The sequence below is a fragment of the Erythrolamprus reginae genome, chromosome 6, assembly GCF_031021105.1.
Source record: "Erythrolamprus reginae isolate rEryReg1 chromosome 6, rEryReg1.hap1, whole genome shotgun sequence".
NCBI lineage: Eukaryota > Metazoa > Chordata > Lepidosauria > Squamata > Dipsadidae > Erythrolamprus > Erythrolamprus reginae.
In genome coordinates, this window is record NC_091955.1 from 62,527,626 (window position 1) to 62,545,659 (window position 18,034).

Consider the following 18,034-nt stretch of genomic DNA (forward strand, 5'->3'; position numbering starts at 1 on the left):
GTCATGCTCCTGGCTCTGCATTGGCCCAGGAGAGTCTGGTTTGCCGATGTAGTGGCCCTGTCAGTGGCTCAACCATGGAGGATCCCTCAGGGCAAGGCCTCCCTCATCCAGGGGGCGTTGCTCCACCCGGACTTTTGGTGGCTCCAGTAGACCGCCTGGCGCTTGAGTGGAGTGGTTTAAGACAAGACAACTTTCTTCCAGGATTATTACAACCATTGAAGCCTTGAGGATATCTTTCACTCAGCATATATTCGGTCACCTGGAAAGCATTCTGCTAGTGTACTAAGGCAGGCTGCTCTCCGGTATAGGCCTTGACAGCACAGATCCTGGACTTTCTCCAAGATGGACTGGACAAAGGGCTATCGCCAAACACTATCTGATGACAGGTGGTGGCTCTGGCCGCATAATGGCGCACTTGACTTGGAACACAGCGGTGATGGCAGCCTGGGCGACACAAGCATCACTTCAAGAAGTAGGCAGGGTGGTCTACACCATTGCCATTCATCTGGCACTACAAGGAGGACATATTTACCCATATGGAGGCAGCATTTGGCCACCACATATTTCAGTGGGTACATTCAGTTGGAGAGTCCTAGGACCATACCGTAGCCCTCCCATAGAACTGCCAGCTTTGGTATGTCCCATTCCTGGATGCTATCTCAACCCATTATGGAAAAAGGGTGTTAGTCTTATCTGATACGCTCCTTCTCATAGGGTTGAGATAACATCCAGCCCACCCAAAGATGTCTGATTCTTAAATATGGGATGATACATGAGACTGGCATGCCGAGTCTGTCCTTCATCTTTGTCAAAAGCTGGAAGCCCTAGCAACAGAGGCATGGTTTTCAGCTCTAACAGACTAAATCCAATTAGCTGAACAGATGAGTTAACCCATTCCTGGATGCTATCTCAACCCTATGAGCATATCAGGTAAGATCAATGCCCCTTCCCCTTCTACATTTATCAGTGTTTTACTGAATTTGCTGTTCAGATAAAAAGACTTTACATTTCATTTATATAATTATTTGATTATTAAATGTCTGTTTACATTATGTTAAGTGAAGATCATTTTGATTGACTTAAGTTTCTATGTGCTTAGGTAACAATTTAAAACAAGTAGAAATACTTTTAATCTGAAGTACAATGATTTGTTCACACTTTTTAAACATGGAAGGAGAAATACTGCTTTGAGGCACAAATGATTATGTATCATGGAAGATAAGGGTCTCTTTCCACCAAAGTTTCTCAAAAGCATTGGGTTTTATTAAATGAAAAAGTGGCAATTTTGCAGATGTTTAATTTTAGTCAAATCTGTCAAAAGCTTTCCTATGAAATTATAAGTAGGTACATATTTTTAACATTATATGTACATGTCGATTAATGGTGTATAAAAACCTTGTCAGAATAATCATATTTTTAAAATTGTACTTGAATTTAACTGTATTTCTACATATAGAGCTACACATCCTGTCTTTAAGACTAAAAAATAATGGGCAAAACGTGTCATGTGTTCTATGCGTAAAGAAGACTGCACAAAAAGGTGTTACATGCTTAACTTGTGCTAATCTGGCTCTGTTGTGGGGGAGCATAATAGTTTAACTTTGTTATGAAGAGCACTCCATTGTGCATATGGATAGAAGCAGGAACATTTCATGAAGCTCTCAGATTTCACATACGGTAGTGCTAATGCTTAGGAGATGTGCTATTTTTAGCCTTGTTGCCAGGCAGATCTTTTCCTGCTTCCTGCTGACTCTCAGCCTCTAGTACTGCAGGCTTGTACAAATCAGTCTTTAGTTGCCAACCAATGGAATTGCACTAATATTCAGTCATTTTGTCTGACATCAGACTTGTTATGTCTTGTTTTATGTATAGTTTCTCTTATTAGGCTTGCTGATAATATGGCAGCATGGCTTCAGGGGCTTCTTGTAAGGACATTTTTTATATATTCAGAAAAGAGATTGTCTTTTTAAAATGGCAGGTAAATGCCAAAGGTAACTCAGTAGGTTAATTGGGTCCATGATGAGGGGAGGTAAATCTGTACTGTAACCAAATTTTGATGTGCGAAATCTCCCAAAATTGAACTCTTTCTATTTGATCCACATTTATTATTTTGTACAGGGCTTGGTATAAGCCAGTATTGTGTTGTGGTTGTGCACATGCAAGTAGATGTATTTCATTTCTGTCAATAAAATCTTCTTAAAAAATAGTCAACAATTTTCAGGATAATCGGTAGAAACATAAGTTTAAAGATGTATCTTATAATATAATGTATCATTGTTTTCTGGAGGTTTTAATACTGAAATTTTGAATTTTGATGTTTTTCTATGTAATTTCCCTTGTGTTTTCAGAGGGTGACATTTGGTGGCATAAAGGGTAAGATATCAACTCTAATTATAACGTTACACATAAGAGCAGCTAAAATGTAAATATGTTCATTTTGCTTTTGATAGACTTATTGTCACCCTAATCAAAAACAAATGCTATATAACTTTTAGCATCAAATATTTATTGGTTGCTTTAAAATAGGTTTCTTAATGGAGGCACAGTAAGAGAGCATCGCCAAAATTTCCCGCTATACTTGGGCAAGCCTTCAACAGTAGCAAGATTTGGAACAAGTTTTGAGAGATGTCTAAATCATTCACAAGAAATCTATTTCTTTGGGCTTTATTCACGAGAGGGGTTGCATGAAGTAATTTATCATTTTAGGAAATTATCTTAAGAACTTAACTAAAAGTTAAGTACTCACACTTTCATTACTATTCTAACACAGGTTCCATTATACTACCCTGAAGGTTATTTATCATCTTTATGAAACCAAAAGAATGTTTATGTGACCAAGCAAATGTCCTGCTAGGATGGTGATTTATTTAAAATCCAAATATAGGAAATTCAAACTATAGGAAATAACACAGATGGTTAGTAAAATAAAAGTATAAGTTGAAAAAGTATTTGAGAGAATATGCCAAAAATAACAATAGCAGTAAACCACAACTGATTAATATAGTACAATTGATTTGCATAGGCTTTATAGTAATTTATAATTGTATATTAGCAATATTTTATGGTTTTATGGTAGTTGCTCGAAAACTAACACAGAATGCAAGTACAGTGGAACCCCGACATAAGAGCTGCTCTACTTAAGAGCAACTCGAGATAAGAGCTGGGAGGGGAGAGATATTTTTGTTCTACTTACAAGCCCAAATTCGAGATACAAGCGCCAAGGAGCTGTCTCCTGAAGCCAAACGCTAACTTCCGCGTTCGGCTTCAGGAGATAGCTGCGAAGCGGCGCGTGTGTTTTAAAAGGTTGCAGCCGGCCTGGGGGGCTCGGGGGGGTGCTTGCAGCTTTCTTTCTTGCTCTTTTTCTTTCTCTCTTTTACCTTCCCTTCCTCTATTTCTTCTTTTCTTTCTCCTTCCCACCTTCTTCCCTCCCTCCCTCCCTTCACTCATTCCTCTCTTACTCTCCCCTTTCATAAGTTTCCTTGCTTCCTTCCTCTGTTCCTGTCCCTTCCCCCTTTCTTTCTTTCTTTCTTTCTTTCTTTCTTTCTTTCTTGCTTTCTTTCTTGCTCTTTTTCTTTCTCTCTTTTACCTTCCCTTCCTCTATTTCTTCTTTTCTTTCTCCTTCCCACCTTCTTCCCTCCCTCCCTCCCTTCACTCATTCCTCTCTTACTCTCCCCTTTCATAAGTTTCCTTGCTTCCTTCCTCTGTTTCTGTCCCTTCCCTCTTTCCTTCCTTCCTTCCCACCCTCCGTCCATTCATTCACCCATTCCTCTCTTGATCGCTTAAAGCCGGTCCCTGGTGCAAAAAGGGTTGGGGACCTCTGTCCTACAGGATTGGGTGGCAGAGAAGTTGAACATATGTAAATTTAAAAGTTTAAGAAAGTTTACAAGTTAAGTGAAAGAAACTTCATTATTCATTTATATGTACATGTACATTTCTTCATTAAAAACATGTCTTTCTGCATAATTTAGACTAACTTTGTGAGTTTTTTGAGGGCTGGAACCAATTAAAATTATTTACATTAATTCCTATGGGGAAAAGTCGTTCGAGATAAGAGCTGCTCGACTTAAGAGCCCAGGTCCGGAACGAATTAAACTCGTATCTCGAGGTACCACTGTAGTTTATTTTTGTGTTGGTTGACGGAAATGTATACTATTTAATACTGAAATCGAAAAATTCAGAAGTAGGTTAAGTTCTCAATTTCATAACCTGTTGTATGAAACTTCAACAATTTCCAATCTTACTGCTACAATTACCCTTAACATTATATATTGAAGGATATTTCAAAATACTGCAACAGATTGTACATTTTCTAAATATCCAGCAATTTTTTCCCCAGGCCATGTCTAAATGTTCAGTTTTATTTGATATTCTTGTTGCTGGGCAGAACTGAGAGTTCATGTTCTTAACTGGTGGGTCAGGATTAGCATTCTTGAGCCAATAGAATAAGCTAAACTTTAACAGGAAACAGCTTGGTAAGAATAAAGCACAGTGACAGTTTTTTCCTGTATGATAAGTCACAAAAATTTGTGAGTACAGCTAACTCCCTCTTGAGTATGTTTCTGATACTGCAAGAGCTCAAAAAATAGAAGAAATACTATGCTGTTACCTACCACTATTACTCTTGGCTCAGTCTAAGCGGCAACCATTATGCAAACCATAATTTTGGAAGTCTTATTCATGACTTATAGTTCTTATTTTTTCTTAATAAAATGAGAACTAAATGAAACAATGTAAGCACTGCCTTTTAATACAGATATAATTCAGCTTGCGTGGAAGATAATTTTAAATGTAGACTTTTGTTAATTTGCTGAGGGCATAAATGGAGAATATAAGTTAGCAAATATTTGTTAAGGCACTCCAGCAAATGCTTTAAAGAAAGAAGAAATATAATCTTAACCAAAAGCAAGATTATGAAAATGTATGAAAATTGCCTGTTATTTTCAAAACACCGATGTGCATTTCTCCATGTGTATTCTTGACATAGTAAGTCAGAATTCATTATACAAGTGTACATTTGCATTTTGACGGACTGTTGAACAATGTCTGAACCATGTTTTAGAACAGGAGTCTCTAGTCCACATAGAACATGGTACCAACACCAAGAATTTCCCGATTTACCTTGCAGGCAACACTTATGCAAAACCACTTAACAATGAACATTATTTGCTTATATAATTTTTTTCTAAACTGGGTTGCGATTACAGTATTAGAGAAACACTTTGCTTTTGAAACTAATAGAAATGCCTTTGCTGGAATGCTTGTAACATGTATGGAATGAACTGTCTTTAGTCTTATACAGTATATTGTTGTCTTTTTGTGATCTTGATCTCAGTTGCCAAGTAAAATACATTTGAGTTAGAAAGTGATTGGTTAACCCTTTTAACTACTAATATTACTTCAAGAGTATGTGCAAATTCATAGCAGCTATTCTAATACCTAACTTTGTTGACTTGTAGCAATGAATTTATTTTTCAAAAAAAATATTAAGAAAGAGAAAGAAAAGCTCCGAATTATGAAGGCAAAGACACTTTGGAGTATTGCTTAGAAACTACTCACACTGAAAATTACATCAGTGATTTAAATAATTTCTTCTGGTAGCTGACATAATGTCTAATATGTATGAAATAAATTGTATTATGCACAGGCAAATATTGTGTATAAGCTTTTGCAAAATTAAGCAAGATTTACTTGCATAGTCCTATCTCCTAATTTGTCATATGGTTCTGAACTATAGAACTTTAAAAAGCAAAAATAAGACTGTTAAATTTCAGAAACAGTTCCTTTTTGATAAGACATAGCTGTTATGATTTGTGGGTGTTTATGAATTAGGTAATGCAAGATTTTCTGCATTTCCTGCATTCTGTGGAGTCATTTGTATGGGAAGAGATCAAGGCTTACTAAAGTACTTGATTTTATGGTTTTATATACACTTCATGTAAATTACGCATAGACAAGTCATTTTCTGGAGTAAAAACTTAAGCAGAAATATTGGATTTCTATTTTACCATTCCTTATGTGTGATTTTAAGTTAACTATTACCAGCTACACGCATATTAGCTTTATTTGAAGAATGGAAAAAGCTTTTCACAGCAATTTTATTCTTAACAAATAGAGAATCACTGGTTTACACAGATATCATCAAATTATTTAAAGTGTTTAGTTGTGATCTAATTGCATAGTGCTTTGGTTTTTCTTGATATCTTCGCTAACAACAAGCCTATGAAGTCTCTACTGCACCCTTGTGGATATTTTGTTATGTTTGCATAGTAGAGATTAAAATATTTTGTTATATCAGTTTAAATGTCTTAGGTTATTTCAACATTAAATTTAGCAGAATTTATAGTGAAAGCTTCTTGAGTGATTTTTTTTCATTTTTCTAAAAAAAAATACTGAAAAGATTCACAGTTAGACATTGCTACTGCAGAAGGCACAGGTAGACCTCATTTAACAGCTGCCCTATTTAGCAACTATCTGAAGTTATGACAGCACTGAGAAAGTAACTTTACAACTAGTAACAATTATTACTATACAATCATGTGGTTCTATTTGCATGTTTCACAATCAGCTTCCAACAAGCAGAATCAATGGAGAATCCGGCAGTAAAATCACAAATCACTTAACCACCATGGATAATCTGCTTAACAATTGCAGCAAAAGTGAAGTAAATCCATCGCGGTCATTTGGTGTCTCACTTAACTGCATTGCTTATGGACAGAGTTGCTGAACCTAATTGTGGCCATTAAGCAAGAACTACCTTGTAATCTCTAGCAATTTTCCCGGACTTGCTATCTCAGTTGAACTAGAAAGATGACAATTTATGTAATTTTATTTTAATATGGTGCCATCGATACTTTTATGATTAAGTTTTAATAACTTGCTGAAATAAAAAGCGATTTCTGTGCCACAAAAGCTCCAGTGACAGTAATTGTTAAATCATCTTTCTAATGATTTTGCAAAAAAAAAAAGCAAACCTATTGTACTTGATGTTAGATTTTTACTGATGAATTTTCCTTGTTTTTCTTTTTTATCCTAAAACTTTTAAGAATCAAGATGGAAAACAGTGAAGAACTTCCCAAAAAAATTTTTAAAGCCCGTAAAACCATGCGAGCAAGTGACAGACAACAGCTTGAAAGTGTATATAAAGTAAAAGAAGATTTTTTGAAGACTGCTGATCTGAAACTCTTAAATGGAAAACATGAAAACGGGGATTCAGATACCAGTTCTCCTTTATTAAATTCTGACTTAAATTCTGAGGAAAGAGAGGTGAATGGCTTAGAAGATGTATGTGTTGATCCTGAAGACAATAAAGTAGAATCTGATGAAATCACTGATGTCAAAAGTCCAGATAACAAGGACAATCATCATGGTGACGTAACAGCAAAATTTGAAACTCAGTCTCCTGAAAACATTGTTTCTGAGCAACATCATGAAAATAGTAACTCACCTTTGAGTCCTGAATCTGAAAGTCAAGTACCTGAATGTAATAGAGATAATGATATCCAGGAACAGATCACTATGAAAGAAGACCTGAATAATGAAGATCTTTGTGTACCTGATACTTTGGATCAGAAATCTTCATCAAGTCATACTGAAGAAGAAAGTAACATTAATGACCAAATGATAGAAACAGCAGAAACAAATGAATTGGCTATTACTCCTGAACAGTCTATGGAGGAAAAAAATAATGCAGAGGAAGCTATTGTAAAAGAGAACGTTGATGAGAAAGCAGTAACTAGTAGTTTGAATATAGGTTCAAAGAATGAAATCAAATCTGCAGAAGTTGTAGAGACTGTGGCTCAAAAAACTGTAGAAGAACCCTCAACTGAGAATATGTTGGGAAATGCAGCTAGTCTGGAAACAGATGAAATTATTCCAATTTTAGAAAAGCTGGCCCCAGCAAATGCATTAAATTGTTTTTCTCAACCCATCTTGCTTCCTGCAGAAACTCCTAGCTTAGGTTCAGAAGAAAAGGTAGCAAATTCTTTAAATTCTCCATCTAAACATGAAAGCAATGAAAGCTTGCCCAAAGAAGCTTTCTTGGTTCTTTCTGATGAAGAAGAAGTTTGTTGTGAAAAAGAAGCTGTAGTATTAATGCCAAAGCATGAAAACTCTCCAGGTGAGTGGCTTGTTTTTCCCCCTCCATTTTAAATGATCGTTCGAAACAACTCAATATTAGAACTTAAATGCAGTAAAATTATTGCCTTATCTGTGAAATAAAGAATTAGTTATATTAAATGTAGAACAAACGTTAATTGTATCCAAAGTTTCTAAGTCACAATATCAACATCATTTTGCTGTTTAAAAATTAAAATGTAAGAATAATACTGTACAATAACCATATTAATCGATTCCCTGAAAAAATCCTACTTTTCAGTAATAATCATCTGCCTATCCCAGATCCTTGGAAAGGACTTGATAGATGGATAAAAATATGCCAAATTGAGTGTAAACATCTTGCTTACTGTGACCAACCATAATAATTTTTTTTAAAAAAAATCATGTGCCACCCAACTCCCAGAAACTAGAATATTAAATGAAATAAATGATATCTGCAGAAAATGTGGCAAAAATTATTGTAGAGGTATTTAACTCATGCTGTTGATAACTACTTGTAGTTAGTGGATTTTATTTACATTTATAGTACTATATTCAGACTAGGATTTAATTTTGTGCTGTGTATACAATCAAATTGCATTAGTACAATATTTGTAAACAGTTGATATTAACTGGCTTGATTTTTACTTGTTTTTCTACTTTGCTTATCAATCTGTTTCAATATTGAAAGTTTTCTCAGGGTTGGTTCTCAGATATTCTGTTTGTAATAAAAATTACTAATGCCCCCCCCCCCCAAAAAAAAAAAGATTGGTTTTGTTTGTGAGGGTTGGAAAATAATTTAACTGAGAATAAAATATCAGGGTTGAAGTGTTTCTCAAAAAACCTTTGTTATGTTATTGTCATTTATAAGCAGAGGATTGAATTCTAAAGAATTTTTTTTGTCAAAAAATGGTATAGCACCACCTTCTGAAGCTATCTGATTAAATAGTACTCAAACCACTACAGAATAATTTCCAAAATTCTTCAAGGTAACAGAAAAGAATTAGTTGATCAGTATTTCAAATATGTCTGAGAGACTTAGAAAATCATTGTTTAAGTTAATTCTAATCTAAATAAAACATTGCTTACATTGATAATTCTATTTTTCTTAACATTTACCAATATATAGTGTCTTTCACCCTATTTGAGATATGCTTTGTATTATTTAAAATTTAAATAAAATTTGATTTAAATTATAGAACAATAGAATAAATAAATAAATAAATAAAACTCTGAAAAGCCGTACTAGATTTTTTAAAAACTGCCCCAAAATATAAATGAAAATACATTTTTAAATCAAATTTTTATTTTAATAATGCTGATCATTGCTTATTTAAATATTGTTTCCTATTAAGAGTATTAGCTACTTGAATAATTTATATTCTGATTCTTAGATGTAAGGTTTTTAGAGCAGCTACATGGAACGTAGTGCAGATGCTCTTTTTGATACCTTTTTTTGCAGCAGATATTTTTTCTTTGCGCCCTACGGGAGAAACATTTACCACTATCTAGGATTGAACTCTCAACCTTCCAAGTGGGAGGTGAGTGTCTTCACCACTAGGCCATCACACTGCTCACACTGCTGCATATTTTATTTATTCAACCTATACATGGAGTACATATTGAAGGAAGTTGGATTAGAAAATAATAAGGCATTTAAAATTGAAAGAAGAAATATAACATGCTCTAGGCTAATGATAGTACTTTGATAGCTAGAAATAAAAATCTGTTAACTCTAGTAATGAAAGTAAAAAGAGCAGAATGATAAAAATGGGGCTGTATATCTTCATGTAGAGCAAGTTACAATAGTCCAACAGGAGATCACCAAGGCATGAGTAACTGAACAGAGCGCCTCCTTGTCCAGGAAGGAACATAACTGGTGCACAATGTGGAGTTTGGCAAAGGGACTTCATGCCCCACTGCTACCTGCTTTTCAAACAGGTCCTATGAGTTTTAAGAGGTCCCCCAAGTTATACACCAGGTCTGTAACCAGTAATGCAACTGCATCCAAGATCCAAGATGAAAACTCAATACAAGGGCTTCAATCCACAGCCACTCAATCTTAACGGGGTTCAGTTGAAGTCTGTTGCTCGCCCTCCACATCTTCATATCCTCCAGGCACTGTGAAAGGACAACCATTACATCACTCACTTAACCTAGGACAGAGATGTATCCTGATATCACCAGCATATTGGTGATACCTCATCCTATGGTGACAAATAATTTCACCCAGTGGTTTCATGTAGCTGTTAAAAAAGTGTGGACAGAGCACCAAGCTATGCTGCACCCCACAAAAGGGCCATGAACTGGATGTGATGAGAAGAAGCAATAATCCAGTGACTAAGATGCTAGGCTTGTTGGGTGGAAAGTTGCCAGTCAGGTTCAAGAACCAGGTGCCATGTATTAAGGAGTGTGCAGAACCCTTGAGTTATCAAGGACATGCACAGAGGAAATGTGGGATTCCAGCAGATATCCAGGAGATATGAGTAATTATTTAGTCATACAAAAACAGATGGATTAAAGTTCTATTATTGTTTACTTTAGAAATAGCACAGTCAAGTTAAACAGTCTGGTCATACACATTCAAATCAGTCAATATCTCTCAATACAATAATAATATTAAAAGTTTCTCTTTGTCTTACATATCAGACATACATTACAGCTTACAAATACATCAAACTCACCGAACACAAAACTTACTACATCAGTCACAGTGAATCAGCAGAAAGAGCAGAGAGAGAGAATTATGCTTTCTGGCTCCCTCTTATGGCAATTTGCAATACTACCTCTTAAAGCTATAGTACTTCAATACAAACATTCATTGTTAGCTTGTTTATATATTGCAAATCCAACTGTTTTGTATAGAGTACTAACACCATTTAACAGGATGAGCTCTCGTTACTTGCCCCAGCTCCTGTCATCTAGCAGTTTGAAAGCATGTGAATTAAAATAGATAAATACCACTTCGGTGGGAAGGTAACAACGTTCTATACACTTTAGCATGTGGACATGCTGGCCACAAAAGTGTCTGGATAATGCTGACTCCCTCAGATTTACCACCAGCTTATTCATTAATTAGTAGCCAAGGGCACAGCAGCCCAAGGAAACAACAACCAACTATTTAATAGCCAGCCATCAACACCCCCATTAACAACTAAAAGCCAGACACAACCAGGCACCACGTAAATACTATGCATAGTGCATACATTTTACAGAGAGAAATTCCCTGAGGATGGGCTCCAGCTAAACCTCTGATCCATCTGAAAGTTGTTATGGCCTTTAAGGATTTGGGAAGTATAGTGTAGTGGTTAAATTGTTGGATTTGAAGTGGGGAAACCCAGATTCTGATCCCTTCTCTGAACAGAGAAGGGAAGTATAGTGTAGTGGTTAAATTGTTGGATTTGAAGTGGTGAAACCCATATTCTGATCCCTTCTCTGAACAGAGGTTCATGAGTGACCTTGCGACTATCACTCATAGCCCAATCTATATCAAAGAGCTGCTGATAATGTTCTAAGATTCTCCTTCATGTTTAGACATGCTCTTTTTGATCTTTATTTTGTAATCCAATTTGTTTGATTTTTAAAAAAATATTTATATTTCCTTAACCTGAGTTCTTTTACTTTTTAACTGAACTTTAAAATAATACCTTATGTTGTGTCCCTATAGATACTATCTGATCTTGTTTAAGAGATTAGTAATATACTAACTAGTAATATAAAATAACTTATCTTGATTTTATCATACCATCAATTATTGTGGTGACTTATCCATTTTCTAGGTAAAACTATAGGTAAGATTCCATCGTGAAGTAAGTATAGTACCGTAATTGGGACCTCGGATTTCACTAACATTTTGATATATAGGAACCATGTCAAATATGATTCCATTCAGATTATACAATATCATGTGACCAGATGCAATTTTAAGCTTATTCTTGCAAATCATTTACCTTTAAATTTTGATTGAGAAGCTATAGAGGAAGATTTCTGATTTTCTTAGTGTGTAGCTAAATTGGTATATCATATGGCCCTACAATTGTCATGATGATTATGAAAAACTATTGTTTGGTTAAGGTAGTCTTAACTTGAGAGTTTTAGTCTCCCAAGGCCATACTCTTCAGCATATCTCTTGTCATTTTATATAAGACTGTTAAACTATAGAATACTTAATTTGCCAGGAATGCTCAGATTAAATCAAAACGCTCAAATGTTGCAACATTGAAATCGGAGACTAGGAATGGGTTGATTCCACCTCTTCTGAATAATATGAGGGAGCAATGTCTTTTCTGTGAACTCCAGTTAGATAGCTGAAGAAAAAGAATTAAGCAACAGGCAAAGTGACCCATTTCAGCAACTATGTGACTTAATTGCAAAATAAACAAGAGACCAAGGAACACAGTTAAGCAAAGGATGAAACAGCCTGATTTGCTTTTCACAAGGGTCAGACCAAGCATAAAAATGACAGGCTCCATATGTGACTATGCAAAATAACAGAACTGAAGAAATCCAGCAATAAACCTGTGGTGACCCAGAGCACAGCACAGAGATTACACAGGCAGATGGCAATTCAAACCGCCCCTTTATGGCTTCAAATTTCCCCAAATGCTCCCACATTTCTGGCAAGTCTCAGAGCAAGAAATCCAGTAGGGTATGTTAAAGAGTCCAGGAAGCAAGGGGACACTGCAAGTAATCTAGAAATCCAAAAAGAATGCAAGGACTCCAGGAAAGTTCAAACATCGACACTAAACATTCCAGGAATTCAGCGTTTCTTCCTGACAAATGCCCCTCTTTACAGCGTCTCCTCAAGTCTCAGTCCCCAGGTGTGCCTTGTGGAGAGGTGCGCGGCACTTTGGAGTAGCTGGATCAGTTTGCACTGTTCTTGCCTTCTCTCTCCGTGGTCAAGGATCAGAAGAGCATGGTCCTTGCTCACCACCTGAGCTCTGCCTTTCATGTACACTGCTTAGCCTCTCTTGGGCATCTTGCCCCCTTTCCTCCCTGCCTATAAAATGTCCTAATCTTGAAAGGCCCTGGCCTTGCTCCTCCCCATTTCCTCCTCAGCCAATGAAGCCATCCCCTCAGTCTCTGGTTCCAGCTCATCTTCCCCTGCAAATTCAGGCTCCAACAAGGTCATGACAAAATCTGTGTGTAATATATATTAGGACTGAAGGCCTTAGAACTTAGAACAGTTCTTCCTACGTTAGACAAGGCATGGTACCAACAACAATAACTGTCAGTGACTGTCCAACAACCAGCCAATGTATCAGACAGTACATACCATGGGCACCCAGATCCAGCAAAGAGGGTATAGTAGCAACTAACCTCTCTATGCCAAAAACAGCATGGATCACCTTCTCTTCTGTTACCAGAATGGCAGCAGAAAACTGAAATTATGTCAAAACACTCATGGGAGCTCCAGCAAATATGCCTTTAATAAGAAAATGTTCAGACCAAGTCACATGCAAGTTTAAATAGGTTGCTCCAAACAATCAGAAAGAAATGGCAGTAAATTGCTCTCATCCCCCACCTTGATATGTTCCAGAGCAAAAGGAGATTCAAGGAATAGAAGAAAATAATTTTGCAAAGGAAGTGACAACTATCCTGAAAATACTACTAATAGAAAGAAGGTTCTTAGCCCTAAATGTCTACAGTAATGAGAAAGATATTTCAATATTAGTTTGGGATACTGATACTGAGATACACAGTCTGAGTCTTTCCTCATTGAGTTTAGACCAGGATTGAACCAGTTTTTGGATGAAAACATCATTCAAACCTCGCCTCCCTTTAAGAGTTTAATGCTGACTCATTCCCAGACATGCTTCGTAAGTCAACAAATCATTCTACTAGGAATTGTTTCCTAGCAACCCAGTGGCTATTGTCTCTGAAAGTATTACAAGGATACTTCCTGCAGGTAGTGCCATGGATCTCAGTGTTCCCTTCTGGATGTCTTAATTGAAATAATTGAGCAAATGGAGCTGGCCAAGTGACAACATCACTTACCTTAGCGAACTCTAATGTATTTCCCACTCAGAGTGATCAAGTAAGGGTTACCAATACTTCTAGTATTAATGATTAATTCCAAATTAATGGTCTTTAAAGGAGAGGAGATAGAAGTATTGTTGAAAGAAGGATGGACAGTGTGTTGAAATGAGCACATGAAATGTTACTGGTAGCCTGGACTACAACTATTTCTTCATGATTGCTAGAGCTTCATGCTAGAGCTGTGGTGGCGCAGTGATTAGAGTGCAGTATTGCAGGCTACTTCTGCTGTCAGCCGGCTGCCTGCAATTTGGCAGATTGAATCTCACCAGGCTCAAGGTTGACTCAGCCTTCCATCCTTCCAGGGTGGGTAAAATGAGGACCCAAAATTGTTGGGGGCAGTATGCTGATTTTGTAAATCACTTAGAGAGGGCTGGAAAGCACTGTGAAGCAGTATGTAAGTCTAAGTTGCTATTGCTATTCAGCTTTATATTAGAGCTGCAGTTATGCTGTACATTAGTTGGTTTCTTTCTTGCACTGAGCTGGTTCTTATATTTGATATTACAGTATTGGCGTCTTTTAATGCTTGTGCTAGCTGTTTCTTTGGAATAAACTTCAATGTAGACAAGCTATCTGGAGTGCTCTACCAACTGGCCTGACAGTTGAACTGTCCACTGGAACCATTGCATATAAACTTCCTGCTCTTCATCTTCAATCATTTTTCTTGGGACTCTGGGACTCTTCACTTACTCAGGAACAGATCAGTATCTTCAAGACCTTTGTCTCTGTCAACCAACACAACATCTTTAGCAGTTTTCTTTCACTGTCCACTAACTTCCAACAGCTTTTATGCTACCAAACCGAGCCATCATTTTCAATCAGCAAACTTGTATTGTCCAGTCAGGTAGCCTTTTTCTTGTTTATGCTCATTGAAAGTAAATATGAATTTTAAGAATAAGATCAATATGTGATAAGAACACACTATCATCTGTACCCAGGAATATGCTATGGTGGATTATAAAACAACTGATCTATAAGCATTTTGAAGGCAGTGTGGTTATTGCTACAAATCAGCATGGATGTACAGTGGTACCTCTACCTAAGAATGCCTCTACTTACAAACTTCTAGATAAGAACTGGGTGTTCAAGATTTTTTTGCCTCTTCTCAAGAACCATTTTCCACTTACAAACCAGAGCCTCCAAAACCGTAAACGGAAAAGGCAGGGAGAAGCCTCCGTGGGGCCTCTCTAGGAATCTCCTGGGAGGAAACAGGGCTGGAAAAGGCAGGGAGAAGCCTCTGTGGGGCCTCCCTAGGAATCTCCTGAGAGGAAACAGAGCTGGAAAAGACGGGGAGAATTCTCTGGGGCCTCTCTAGGAATTTCCTGGGAGGAAACATGGCCTCAACCCTACCTGTGGTTTCCCCAATCGCACACATTATTTGCTTTTACATTGATTCCTATGTGAAAAATTGCTTCTTCTTACAAACTTTTCTACTTAAGAATCTAGTCACGGAACAAATTTAGCTCATAAGTAGAGGTACCACTGTACTGTCCCAGGCCAAGTACACACAAGTATATGAAGAGGTAGTTTTGTTCTCTTTACTGAACAAGCCTGTCAAACACACAGACTTGCATTTGCAGTGTTCCTCAAATAGTGGGGCGGGGGCTTCTAGGGGGACATGGAGCGATGCCGGGGGGGGGGGCGTCATCCCAGGGGATTTGCTTTTTTTTTGCCGCAGGAGTAAGGAATTTTTGCACCGAACAATAGCACACAGCATAGAACAGGAGATATGAAGTATAGATAACAAACCCTTAAGAGACACCATGGAAAAAATATTTAACAAGAATAAAAAGAAAGGAGGAGAGAGACATAGGTAATGAGACAAACATAAGTCTCCCAAAAGCTAAGATGAGGAAGTAGCCTGAAGCGTACCTAGTGCTTGGCTTCACTATGACTACTGTGGAAGATGAGGATAGATCGGTATGTTTACTGTGTCTAAAAATGTTGGCAGCAGACAACAGGAAGCCAAATAAATTAAGGCATCACTTAAACACATTACACCCCAATCACGCTGATAAGCCGCTTGAGTTTTTTCAGCGAAAATGTGCCGAATATTGCAAACAATTATCCTGGCACAGGGTGGTGGTGGTGGTGGTATTTACTTCTTCCCGGGGGGGGGGGGGGGCGTAACAGAAAATAATTCAGAAGCTCTGCATTATAGAGACAAGTTCAACAAGTTTGGCTTACAAGAATTCCACATCAAAGCAGAGTGTAGAAGCAGAGTCAAATTTGTCAGCCAATCCAGATTCCAAGTTAGGTTGCGAGGTTCATGAGTCAATGCGCATTCAATGGTTTATGTCAATGGTCTTGTAGTTTGTGCTTGTTGCTCCAGCACTGCATATTATTTAATAGAGGAGCTCCCAGTATAGTTCATTTAGTGACATGAGACTCCTTCACATGAGCAGTCCAGCAAAGCAGGTTTGCTCTGCCAAGGAAAGCCTGCCAAACTCTTGCATTGGTAGAAGGCAATAATTCTATACCCTGATCTTCAGAGAGTGATAATAGCACTGTATACCTATTCTGCCAACAAGCAGTTACTTAAATAGAACATGTATAAGATAGAAGACTTTAAAATTGTTAATTTCCAGAGTGTTAAAAGTGAAATGCTAATATATTGTGACTAGCCACTGAAAATCCACTATGTTGACTAAGTAGAAGATATCTGAAAATTATCAAGTAGATAAAATTCCCTAGGAGTTTGTGAGCAAAGCCAAAGGCCTAAAAAAGATTGGCATGTATAACCATATTGAGAGGTTTGGAGAAAATGAGGGGGGGGGGGAAATCAAAGGTTCCAGAGAAATCATGTCATTGATTGTTGAAGTTGTGGCTGAGAATTTGTGGCAGCATATTATATAATTTATGTTTTTGCCCCAAAAAAGAGTAATCGTTAGGACCAAAGTCAGCCCAAACTTCTAAGACGATATTTTGAGCGAAGTCAGCTGATGGGAATTGAAAGTGGAATGGAGGTAAAAGAGCTATACACAAGGAGATATCGAATTGTTCTGTGTACCCTGGATATTTATGCAGTAATAGTGAGATGAGGCTAGTTTGAATGTTTCTGTAGTAAAGGATTGGAGAAGCACGTGTTCAGTGTATGTCCAAAGTCACAGGGGCATTGTCTCTTTGGATAAGAAATTTTCATTCGTGCATTATGTCCAAGTAAACGCCTTCCACTGATTAGAAACTTTAAAGTTAGTTAAGTATGCGTCTGATCATATTGCATGCTGAGTAGAAGGAGAGAAGACTAGAGATGAGATTGTAGTTGCCATTGCCTGTTTCCATGTGGATTGAAAGTTTAAAGTTAATGGGATAAAATGTCTTGGCCAACAGTTGAGTATGGTCACCTACACTCTAGCCTGCACTTTGATGACTCCTGCTCTAGTGGCAGGATGGCATTAGAGACAATTTGTGACTTTAAGGATTCATCTTAGAAATTTGGATTACAGTGATCCCTCGTTTTTCACGGATGCATTCCAAGACCACCCGTAAAAAACAAATTGCTGTGAAGTAGACGAAAGATATTTTTTATGTATTTAACGAGTATTTGGACTTTTAAAACCCACCCTTTGCATTAAACAGTCATTCTCCAATGCACTTGCAAGGAGAGTCCAAGATGGGTAATTCTACAGTCTGATTGGTCGGGACTGAGTTTAATTTAAATATTAGGCAGGCACCGCCCCCTTAGCCCTCCAGTCTAAAAAACTCAGTCGCAGTATAGGGACTTTGAGTTTGTTCTCTCTGTTTATTTTTTATTATTGTTAATTGATTTGTGAATAAAATTGTATTTTACCATAATTATTTCTTTCTTGTGCTTTTCAGGTGCAGCTGGGGGAAGGAATCCTCGAGCAGCCAGGGTTAAAAACCTCCAGTGGGTTGGGCCCTGAGATCTGCTGCTCCTCTGAAT

General features: G+C 37.2%; 1 protein-coding gene across 3 annotated transcripts in view; it reads left to right on the forward strand.

The window, feature by feature from the left end:
* The window catches only part of ATF7IP (activating transcription factor 7 interacting protein), a 104,120-nt gene that overhangs the window by 32,272 nt on the left and 53,814 nt on the right, over window positions 1-18,034 (forward strand). For all 3 annotated transcript variants that reach the window (XM_070755981.1, XM_070755982.1, XM_070755980.1), the window contains exon 2: window positions 7,044-8,116. In XM_070755981.1, coding sequence (XP_070612082.1) covers window positions 7,051-8,116 — 1,066 coding nt within the window. In that variant the 5' untranslated portion in view covers window positions 7,044-7,050. The remainder of the gene's footprint in view (window positions 1-7,043; window positions 8,117-18,034) is intronic.